The sequence below is a fragment of the Suricata suricatta genome, chromosome 4, assembly GCF_006229205.1.
Source record: "Suricata suricatta isolate VVHF042 chromosome 4, meerkat_22Aug2017_6uvM2_HiC, whole genome shotgun sequence".
Lineage (NCBI taxonomy): Eukaryota > Metazoa > Chordata > Mammalia > Carnivora > Herpestidae > Suricata > Suricata suricatta.
Genome location: NC_043703.1, coordinates 99,687,631 through 99,700,024, shown reverse-complemented (window position 1 = coordinate 99,700,024; position 12,394 = coordinate 99,687,631). Strand labels below are relative to the sequence as shown.

At 40.9% G+C, this 12,394-nt stretch overlaps 1 protein-coding gene across 4 annotated transcripts in view; it reads right to left on the bottom strand.

Annotated features, from left to right (window-relative positions):
• ACYP2 (acylphosphatase 2) overlaps positions 1-12,153 on the bottom strand; it is a 159,914-nt gene extending 147,761 nt beyond the window's left edge. Inside the window, exon 1 of one of the 4 annotated variants that reach the window (XM_029937354.1) lies at positions 11,716-12,153. In XM_029937354.1, coding sequence (XP_029793214.1) covers positions 11,716-12,078 — 363 coding nt within the window. In that variant the 5' untranslated portion in view covers positions 12,079-12,153. The remainder of the gene's footprint in view (positions 1-11,715) is intronic. The other 3 variants (XM_029937356.1, XM_029937355.1, XM_029937357.1) reach the window with 3 other exon arrangements.
• Between the last annotated feature and the right edge of the window lie 241 nt (positions 12,154-12,394).

Genomic DNA, 12,394 nt, shown 5'->3' with positions numbered 1-12,394 from the left:
TGTGTGTGTGTGTGTGTGTGTGTGTGTGTGTGTGTGTATACACCACATCTTCTTGATCCATTAATCAGGTGATGGACATTTAGGCTCTTTCCATGATTTGGCTATCCTTGAAAGTGCAGCTATGAACATTGGGGTACATGTGCCCCTATGCATCAGCACATCTGAATCCCTTGGATAAATCCCCAGCAGTGCTATTGCTGGGTCATAGGGGAGTTCTATTAATTTTTTGAGGAACCTCCACACTGTTTTCCAGAGCGGCTGCACCAGTTTACATTCCCACCAACAGTGTAGGAGGGTGCCCATCTCTCCACACCCTCGCCAGCATCTATAGTCTCTTGATTTGTTCATTTTAGCCACTCTGACTGGCATGAAGTGGTATCTCAGTGTGGTTTTGATTTGTATTTCCCTGATGCTGAGTGACACTGAGCATCGTTTCATGTGCCTGTTGGCCATCTGGATGTCCTCTTTGGAGAAGTGTCTATTCAGGTCCAGGATTTTTTTCCTGTCCCATTCAATACTGTGTTCCCAGAACCTAGACAAGGACTTAGCACATAGTTGTTGAATAAATGAAAGAAAGACAACCAGCTGATAAATACTTAAGTGAAATATTTAACTCTCTTATAATAATTCATTATTAATATTGCAAATATACATATCAGCATATTGATTAGACTTTAATTCAAAGTGACAATGATAAATCTACTGCATTCTAGAGCTGAAAAGAATTTCAAGAATTCCGTGTTGATTCTAGCAGAACGTTACCTAAATGATAATACACAGCATTGTGAAAATTAGTAAAGGGAAATTTCACCTCAATGGAGTCAGGGGGTTTCAGCAGGGGGAGCTCTCGTGCCCTACCTCTGGTAGTCAATTGCAGACCCAACAGGAAAGGAGAGACTTGACCTTACACAGACTTGACCTTGCACATGGATACTACTCTACTACTCCAGTCCAAGGAAGAAACACTTTCCTCAGCACCACCCCATCCCACACAGGGCAAGGGCTCAGCCAGTAAAAAGCCACCATACTTGTAGCTCCCAATTTACTCCAGTGGACTTCCAGTTTAACAGCCTTCCCAAAATACCCCTTTTCTCCTTTAAAAAGCGTGCCTCTCTTTTGTTGCCCAGACTTGCCTAAGGTTGTTCCCAGCTTGTTGGCCCTGGCTTATAATTCTCCTTTATTCCCAGACAATCCCATTTTTGCTGGTAAAATAAGTGGCAGTTTTACTTTTAAAGTTAACATTGCCTGTATATGTACATAGTTGGTATATAATACAAGGGGTAGCAAGAAGTGACTAGATAATGCCTAGGTTGACAAAACACCAGAAATATTAGTATCAGCAGGTTATTTATTAATAATGACATAACAATCACAAGAATGGAAAAGAAAGAAAATTGGTCATCTTAGAGTAACGTTAGGGGATTCAAGATGGAGACTTCAGCAGGAATTGGTTTTTACTTATTGTTGAGAGAAAGAGACACACAGCAAATGGGGGAGGTGTAGAGAGAGAGGGAGACACAGAAACTGAAGCAGGCTTCAGGCTCTGAGCTGTCAGAGGGCTCGAACTCATCAACTGTGACATCATGATCTAAGCTGATGTTGGATGCTTAACTGAGAGCCACCCAGGTGCACCGTTGGTGGTGGTATTTTTAACTGTGAGAGTAAGGGCACACACATATTTATTGAACAAATCCTAAACCGCTAGAACTAAAGAACTGCCACTGAAGTGTAAGAGACATAACTTTAGGCTAAGTTCATAAGGCTTCACAAACTGGGTCAAAAATAGAAGTGGTCCCATTACTTTAGACAGTGACAGATGGACAAAAACATACGATTAAAATAAATCATGTTTGGAAGATTCAATGTGTACTAGACAGAAATTTAGCTTGTCTTAGTTTCTGATCTAATGTTTTGAGATTGAGATCATGGAGATCAAAGACTTTGTAATAAGTCCTTCTGTGTCACCACTTGGGAAAAATACAGAATGTAATAATTATTTGGCTAAATTTATTTAATATATGAACATCCATGGTAGACACTGCTAGCTGCCTACACAAAATCCATCTTCCACTTCTACCTTTCTAACGGGCTCTGATTTTACTTGGGCCAGCAACATGCCTTTCTGTATTTCCCATCTTCCTTGTAAGAGGAGTGGCCCCTGAGATGTAAGCCATGTTGCTGGTTGAGGGTTTCAGGAAAGCCCATTGACAGGATTGACTCAGCCAGGGGGTCTCCCTCATAGCCAGCCTCTCTCTTCCTGACTGTAGAATGAATATCATGATGGAGCTAAAGCAGCCTTCTTGAAACCATGAGGGAATGGTCAAGGACACCATAGTAGCTTTGGTCCTGACCCGCCTCCCCTGAGGGAAGGGGGAGGTGGGGCATGGGAAAGTAATGATAAAGGGAAATTTGAGGGAGGGATTCTTTCTGGGTTGACAGAAATGTCTGGAACCAGATAGTCGTGCTGGATGCAAAAAACATCAACTATTGGAAAAAATCACTGTATATTTAGTATGCTTTGACCACTTTAAAAGGGTGAATTTAGTATTATGTGAATTACATCTTTTTTAAATGTCACCAAAAAAAAAAAAAGAAAGAAAGAAAGGGAAGCAGAAAACAGGATTGTGATGTAGTCCTTCCTGCCTCTATCCATAGAACAAGAACAGTCATTCTCCAACTCTGGTCACCATACAACGTCCTGACTCTTCCTAGCACTCCACAACAACAACAACAAAAACACTCTGGGGAACAGATCATCTTGACGTACTGCCGCCAGAACCAGATGGTTGAGCTCTCTCTAGATTTGGTGGCCTATTTCTAGAGGAGAAAGCTTCTTCACCCCCATGATAGCTCCTTCTTTGAGAAGGAATATCGATTAGTGTGACACCCCTGGCCGTTCTACCCTGTTCCTACTCCTCACACACTGCCTTAACTAAGTCCTAAGTTTGGAAAGAGAAATAAGCATTGTCCAGGGGTTTTCTCCTCTTCCTTCTCCAGGGAGTGCATAACCCTTGGGGATCATCTCTTCTGCTTTGCTTGTCAGGAGGGCCCTGCCTGTGCCTGGGTGTGTTTAATTTTGTAGGAAAGATTATTATAAAGTCCACTTACCTGAAGATTTCCACCACATTCCCAAAACTCTGCTTTACTCTGTCTTACTTGTCAATAACTCACATAATGAAGAGGGGTGTTATTCATTGGGCCCCTTAACCACAGCCCTACTTTTAAAGACTTACAAGGAATATGTATCAAGAGGTGGCAGGACCTCCAACCCACTAACATTGTGAAGCAGCGAACCCTGTGAGAATTAACCGCTCAGACCTCCGTAATCCACTTGTTATTTCCTCAGAATCTGAGAGTCCTGATCCCTGGTTTGAAGCACGCTGTGCAACAGAGGGAGGTCCACAGACAAAGAAGCCAATGTGGAGATAGATTTTCTGCAGTTTATCAGCACTTGCTGGAACATAGCACTTTTGGGACAGGGCCGGTGTTGGAAGAGACGCTTCTGTGGGTACTCGTGGCCTCTCTGCACCACTTCCACCTCACTTGTTAAAGAGAACGGAAGCTGATATGACACATGCAGGGTTTTTGGTTTTTTTTTTTTTTTTTTTTTTTTTTTTTACAGACACACTGCTCTAGAAACTGGGACAGACACCAGCCCCTTGGGTTATGAAAGACTCCAAACACAATATGCTGCTGAGTTGAGGCCCAATTGGCTGCGATGACAGTGGAAAGATGCGTCAGTAAGAAACTCTGAGGTGAACATTTCCAAAGGAAATCTTACTTTAAATTCACAAAGAGACATTGCTATTTAAAGAAACCATGATGAATTTTAAGCATCAGCATCCTTTCATTTAAAATCCAATTTTCATATTGTAACATACCCCTTTATCCTGGAATCTGACTGCATGTGTCAATTTCGAATGCAAGAAGTCATCCAGTCATTACCTTACAAACCAGTCCTTACTGATGTTAAATATCTTTCTTTTTCAGAAAGGCCTCCCTTTAACCTTTCACCTTCCATCCAGGGTCTACCCCCTTGAGTCACACACCATGTCATCTTTCACATTGTTGAAATAGCCATCACGCTACTGTTTCTTCTCCAAGCCAACTATCCCCCAAGCACTTCAATTTAATTGAAGACACTTTTGAAGTCCTGGCCAAGAGCACAGCCATAGGGGCTATAAAAACAAGCCACCAGCTTGCCCTTGAAAATACTATCCTTTTTGTCTAATGAGAGGCACAGATATGTGTACACAAATAACTGTAGTTGGAAGCAGAATGGATTAAGAAGTAAAAACAAGAAGTAGAAGCAGACTATAAATGAAATACTATAGGAAGAAAGATAAACAAGGAAATTAGACTTAACCATATTTATGTTTCTTAAATTTAGGGACTCAAATTTTCAACCTCTAAGACACCACCTCTTCCTGCCTACATAAGAAAAAATGTGTACATCCAAATCATGTGATGCCTGGCAAAGCTACGTAATAACTCATCCCAATTTTTATGTTAAGCAATCTTAAAGAAAATTATGTATTTCCATAGTTCTATAAGCTACACCTATTCTAAATCTGAGTTAATATTGTAAAAAATGAAGCATAGGTAAACCAACAGATTACCACAATTCATTTCTATGACCATCATTAGTATTCACCCAAGAGCTGGTAAAGCATCTAAACACAGTTTGATCAATTTCCCTCCTGTTTTCAGATTATGTTAGTTTCAGATGTAACTGTAACTAAAGGTTTATAGGAACATTTTAAGCCATGCCATAGTTACAAATGCTCTAAAAACACAGGTTAGCCCCCTGCTCCCCTCTCCCTTCCTCCAAAGCCCCCAGTGCAACAGAAATTGGTGGGGGGAAATGGGGAGCTTCTTGAGAACATGGAGATTAAAAAGTACAGGATGGAAATGGAGGGAGGAAAGTAGCTTAACAGTGGAGAGACCTGATGAACACTCTCTCAGCCAGGTGATCTAGGCTGAGACATAGACATAGACAGTATGCACCCTTGATACGGTGTGATGAGGATGGCACTTGACCTCTTTGGTCTTCAGTGATCCATAACCCCTGTCTTATTATGACAAAAATACCAGACAAATCATACTGGAGAGCTTGCTACAAAGTACCTAACCTCAAAATACGCCTCAAGACTGCCAAAATCACTGAAAACAAGGCAAATCTATGAAATGTTAAAGCTTAAAGAAATCTGTGGAGGCAAGATAACTAAATGTAAAGTGATATCCTCCTGGAAGAATCCTAGAACAGAAAGAAGACTTTAGATAAAAACTTTAAAAATCTGAAGAAAATATAGACTGTAGTTAATAATAATGTACAACATTGGCTCACCGCTTGTGACAAAGGTACCATACTAATAGAAGATGTTAATTAAAGAAACTGAGGGGCACCTGGTGGCTCAGTCAGTTAAGCTTCACACTTGGACTCAGGACATGATCTCACAATTCAGAAGTTTGAGTCTCACATCATGCTTGCTGCTGTCAGCATCAAGCCTTTTTTGGATCCTCTGTCTCCCTCTCTCTCTGCCCTTCCTCATGCATGCTCTCTCCTTCTCTCTCTCTGTCTCAAAAATAAATAAACATTTGAAGGGCCAAGATGGTGGAGGAGCACGGAAGCTTTTTTTGCCTCTCTTGTCCCTGAAAAGCAGATAGATCATCACCAAACCATCTTGCACACCTAGAAAACTGAATTGAAGATTAACACAGCAATCTGTACAATTGGAACCACAGACCTTGGAAGATACTACACAAAGCAATCTACACATTCAGGGCAATCCCTAGCAAAATAACACCAGAATTCTTCACAGAGCTAGAACAAACAATCCTAAAATTTGTATGGTACCCAGAAAAACCCTGAATAGCCAAAGCAATCCTGAAAAAGAAAACCAAAGCCAGAGGCAGCACAATCCGGACTTCACGATGTATTATAAAGCTATAATCATCAAGACAGTATGGTACTGGCACAAAAACAGACACTCAGATCAATGGAAGAGAATAGAGAACCCAGAAAGGGACCCATAAACATTTGGCCAACTAATCTTTGACAAAGCAGAAAAGAATATCCAATGGAATGAAGACAGTCTCTTCAGCAAATGGTGCTGGGAAAACAGGACAGCAACATGTAGGAAAATAAACCTGAACCACTTTCTTACACTGTACACAAAAATAAACTCAAAATGGATGAAAGACCTAAACATAAGACAGGAAGCCATCAAAATCCTCAAGGAGAAAGCAGGCAAAAACCTCTTTGACCTTGGCTGCAGCAACTTCTTACTCAACACATCTCTGGAGGCATGGGAAACAAAAGCAAAAATGAACTATTGGGACTCCATCAAAATAAAAAGCTTCTGCACATTGATGAAAATCAGAAAAACTAAAAGGCAACCAATGGAACGGGAGAAGATATTTGCAAATGACATATCAGATAAAGAGTTAGTATCCAAAATCCATAAAGAACTTATCAAATTCAACACCCAAAAAAACAAATAATCCAGTGAAGACATGGGCAAAAGGGATGAATAGACATGTCTCCAATGAAGACATCCAGATGGTGAACAGACACATGAAAAAATGCTCAACATCACTCATCTTCAGGGAAAATACAAATCAAAACCAAAATGAGATACCACCTCACACTGGTCAGAAAAGCTAACACTAAGAACTTAGGCAACAACAGATGTTGGTGAGGATGCAGAGAAAGAGGATCTCTTTTGCACTGCTGATGGGAATGCAAACTGGGGCAGCCGTGCAGGAAAACAGTACAGAGATTTCCTCAAAAAATTAAGAATAGAACTACCCTATGTCCCAGCAATTACACTACTAGGTATTTTTCCAAGGGATACAGGTGTGCTGTTTCAAAGGTTTATAGCAGCGCTATCGACAATAGCCAAAGTATGGAATGAGCCCAAATGTCCATTAACAGATGAATAGATAAAGAAGATGTGGTATATATCTATATATATACCACACACATGTGCGTACACAATGGAGTATTACTCAGGAATCAAAAATAATGAAATCTTTCCATTTGCAACTGCATGGATGGAACTAGAGGGTATTATGCTAAGCAAAATTAGAGAAAGACAAGTATCATATGACTTCACTCATATGATGAATTTAAGATACAAAACAGATGAACATAAGAGAAGAGAAGCAAAAATAATATAAAAACAGGGAGGGCGACAAAATATGAGACTTAGAAAAATTTTTTAATGTTTATTCATTTTTGACAGATGTAGAGAGATGGAGCACGAATGGGACAGAGGCAGAGAGAGAGAGGGAATATGAAGAATATGAAGCAGGCTCCAGGCTCCTAGCAGTCAGCACAGAGCCTGACATGGGGCTCAGACCCACAAACAGTGAGATCATGACTTGAGCTGAAGTCAGATGATCAACCGGCTGAGCCACCAGGCACCCCCAAAATATAAGAGACTCCTAAATAGAGAAGACAAACTGAGAGTTGCTGTAGGTGTTGTGGGTGGGGAGATGGGCTAAATGAGTGAGGGGCATTAGGGAGGACACTTGTTGGGATGAGCACTGGGTGTCATCCATAGGGGATGGACCACGGGAATCTCCTCCTGAAATCATTATTGCACTATATGCTACCTTGGATGTAAATTACAAATTAAATAAATAAATAAAAATTAAAAACCTAAAATTAAAAATAAACATTTTAGGAAGGAAGGAAGGAAGGAAGGAGAAAAGAAGGAAGGAAGGAACTGAATTCCTATAGTATCTTCCAACTTTTCTATAAATTTGAAACTATTCTAAAACCAAAGATTTATTTTTTTTAAAGGTAGAGGAAGTTAAGCAGCAATGGAAAGCAACAGCACCTGAAGGCTCTATATGTAGACTTTGTAGGTCCACCTGAGAAGTAAATCCACTATTGGTAATACTGTTTCTATAAGTGTATTTTCCTGAATTTTAAACAACAAATTTATAAACTAATTCTTGAAATACAATCTGTTTGTAAATCCCACTGTATTTGAGAATAAGACAGAACATATCTGACCTGTAGAATGTTTTGGCTGCCTTTTGTCACCAAGGATATGTTAAACTGAAACATTCTTTCTTTTATTATTTCTTTATTTTGAGAGAGAGATAGCATGGGAAGAAGCAGAGAGAGAGCGAGAAAGAGAATTATAGGAGCCGACAGCATGGAGCCTGATGCAGGACTTGAACCCATGAACCACAAGATGCCCTGAGCCCTGAGCCAAAATCAAGAGTTGGACACTTAACCAACTGAGCCACCCACTTGCCCCTTAAATTCAAACATTCTAAACAGAAATATAACAAACCTTGATTTTGGTTTGAAATATTTTATGTCATAAACCCCATTAAACCAGTTTAATTCGTTGATCAATTTTCCGACAGAACAGAACAATTAAATCTTTTTCCATATTTTCCATGCTCATTTTGAACTCACTGAAACCATCTTCATTAAGAATATTTACCATTTAAATATTTTATTGACAATTTTATTTATCAATCTAAATTGTGTCCATATTAAATGTTCCCAATTACAGCTTCTTCCATCGTAAATTTATTTTCCTAGGCATTACTTCCAGCAAGCCAGCTTTCACTAAGATTTTATTATTCCGTAATAACAGAATTATTAAAACTTAATCTTAAAATGTTTCCTCTAGAGGCACCTGGGTAGCTCTGTTGGTTAAGTGTGCAACTTCAGCTCAGGTCATGATCTCGCAGTTCATGAGTTCAAGCCCTGCAACGGGCTCTGTGCTGACAGCTTAGAGGCTGGAGCCTCCTTTGGGTTCTGGGTTTCTCTCTCTTTCTGCGCCTCTCTTGCTCTCTCTCTCAAAAGAAAAAAAAACGCTTAAAAAATAATAGTTTCCAGGGCGCCTGGGTGGCTCAGTGGGTTAAGCGTCTGGCTTCAGCTCAGGTCATGATCTCACAGTTCGTGGGTTCGAGCCCCGTGTAGGGCTCTGTGGTGACAGCTAGCTCAGAGCCTGGAGCCTGCTTCAGATTCTGTGTCTCCCTCTCTCTGACCCTCCCCTGCTTGTGCTGTCTCTCTCTGTCTCTCAAAAATAAATAAAAAAACATTTAAAAAATTATAGTTTCCTCTAAGTATTACCCAATTTATATTAAAATTAAATTTTATGTTTTATTATTGTCAATAATTTCTACATAATCATTATGACTCAGACAAAGGCTAATGGTTTATATTTATTTCTTACATAATCTATAAGAAAACTATGAGTTTCATGAGACAACCATATAGACTAATATAAAGAAAGAGTGGCAGTGTCAGCAAGCAACAGAGACAGAGTCAAAGGTCTGACTGTTTATGGACTAGATCAAACTTCCTTGGAGCCAAAAGTACAAAAAAAAGCATCCTCAGGGCCATCCAGAATGGTCCAAATGGCTGATTCCAAATGTCCTCTATCAGTGTATATATGTATTTGGTGCATAAGTTAGGAAGAAGGCAAAATAATGGTGGAAAAGGTATTGAAAGGAGAATCAATAGGTTACAGTGATTAAGAGCATGGGCTCTGGCATCAGATTTTCAAAGTACAAATCCCAGCACCACCACTGACCCACTGCGTAATCTGGGAAAGTTAATTCTTTATGCCTCAATTTTTCTACCTGTTACATGAGGAAAATGTTGAGGTCACAGGATTGAGGATTAAGTGAGACAATATACATAAAATATTGAGTACAGAGCTTGGCATAGCCTAAGTTCTCAGCAAATGGCAGTGTATATGTGTGCAAATAACTGATTGTGAATTTGTTGCATATTCTATGCCTTGATAAACCAACAGTATGCATGTACTCTTCCATTTAACATACTGCAAACTATAGGAGTTAGCCCCAGAGATGATTTTTTAAACCGCACCTTTCATGGGTAATTGTTATACACCATATATAATTGATTGTTATATACCATATAACCACCATATACACAAAAGTACAATTACATTGTTAAAATCAAGAGAAATACATTATGAATTAACATAAAACACTGCATAATGGAAACATGCAGGTTCTAGAATTTGATAAATCCTGGACCAAATCCCATTTATCAACTAAGGACTGGTCCAAGTTAGTGAACCTCTCTGTATCTGTTTTCTCACTGTGAAAAGAGGAACAAGACCTACTTCTCACAAAATTGTGATGAGGATTAAGTTAACAATAGTAAGATACTCAGCACGTGGAGCATAACCCATAAATGTCACACCTGTGCGTGTGTGCACAGGCACACACACATACACACACGCACGCACACACTCCTTAACTAGTGCCATTTCTGTCCAAATGACCAAATATCTTGTCATAAAATATTTTCATATTTTATGTCCTGTGTTTCAAATGACTTAATTCTGGCAGTTTCCAATCCAGAATACCAGGCCCCTGAGTGTACCCAGACTTTCTGTAGGTATAAGGCCTTGGATAATCTTAAGAAAATTGGTTTCCAGATAGTCAATATCCACCTGTATTCTTCCCTCAGGCTGGCCTGTGTGAGAAAGCACCTGTGGTCTGAGGCGGTCCTTTCCTACAGCCCTTTACACAACCGTCTTTGAAAGGAAGGCCCATCTTTAATCTTACCTATATATCGCCCCAAAGTGTAAAAACCTCTAGCGTACCAAAATAGAGTACAGTTTCTTCCATCAAGTTTCCATAAACACCTCCAACTGTCTCCTTAAAAATAAAATCCCTATACAAATTTTCCTTTTAAATTGAATAACGTTTATCATGTTTTTAAGTGTAGTCGTATCTTCTCATGACCTATATTCTTTTAGTAATCACAATAGCAACTCAAGCCAGAAGAAAAAAAATTATAAAGTTTATGGTCACAGGAAATTAAGAAAACATATTTAAATGTATATGTGTATATATACACACACATACTGTACATGCATATTGCAACAAAGCTAGATAGGGTGATCAATAAAAAACTCTCAAACAACAATGGGATAAAATTCTGTAGGCGAAGTGGAACGGAAATCAAACTCAAAGAGGAAAAGGTATCATGTAAAATTTCCCAACGTTAAAAAACTTTACTTTAAATGAATGATGGCCAATATTAAATCACTACCATACTCATATTCCATTGGATAAATTCCAGAGTGATTTAACATCTTAATTTAGAAAAGTAATAAAAATCAGCCAAATATTACATCCTTTGAAACTATTAAAATTCATGATGAAACAAAAATTAGATAACTTAATTCTCTTAAGACCTACAAAGAAGGGCGGGGGGGGGGGGGCGGTGTGGAGCGTAATATGCCAAAGCTAATCCTCAAACATCAGGTGTGCTTTCTGAAACTCAAGTCAAGCCCAATAAGTTCAGGGGCATGAAACGGGGCCCACTAGTTCAAAGGCCCTCTCTTTGTTTCCAACCGAACTTTATTCTTTCCCGCTCCGCCCGCCCCCCAGTCCCGAACCTCCTCTCTCTGCCGGCCCTGGAAGCCCAGCGGTCCCCATTCAAACTCCCCTCGCCCCCAACTCCCCACGCCCATAGCGTTCCCTGCACTCCCTGCCCCCCCCACCCCAGCTCTTCCGCGCATGCGCCTATGGCTTCCATCCCACCCATGGCTGCTGTGTCATGGCCGAACGGAAGTCCCGGTCACAGCAGGGGGCGCGTCCTTAAGATGGGAGGCCTTCTTCTTAGTTTTCTCCCCTCCCTCCCATAACACCCCTTTGATCTCCCGCTGTCGCGGGGAGGGGGGGCCGGTCCCCTACCCTGCACTCTCCCGAACACTTCGTAGTCCACGGATTTGAGTGGCCTGGCGGCAGACATGGCGGCGAATGTTCTGCCGAAGAGCCGGAGTGGGGTTCGGGACGCGGCGACCGCGGCGGCCAGGAGAGGGAGGGGGCACATGGGACCTCTCGGCGTACCCCGCGCCTGTCACCGGCCCGGGACGCGAGCGCGCCGGGGTCACGCGTCGGAAGGTGGCAAATGAGACTGCGGGTCCTGGGATCGGGGGCAGCTAAGGACGCTGGACGGGAAGACCGCTCAGCCCCTGGCACCGAGGCCTCGCTCTTTGCCCTCCCTCCCGTGTAGAACCGGACTGGCTTCCCCGCCGGTTCCGCGCTCCCGGCCATTAAATTAACCTCCGGGCTCCTTTCTCGGTGTTGGTGGTAAATAAAAGCCGGATGCTGTGCCCAGATGTCAATAGTTTGGTAACCAAACGCGATTGCTTTTGAAATGAAAGATCTGCCAGCTTGTTGATTGAGGGCACTTGGTTAGTGAGTTAATTCTTATTAAATGTTTGGGCGACTGCCAAGTCTATTTGGCGATTTTGAACCAATTGTTAAGATAATGTCTGCACATTTTCACCTCCTGTTTAGTCAGAAAGGTTTGAGGCCTGAATCCATATTCTAAGTGGATTGTAATATTTCTCGGATAAGGAACTTTAAA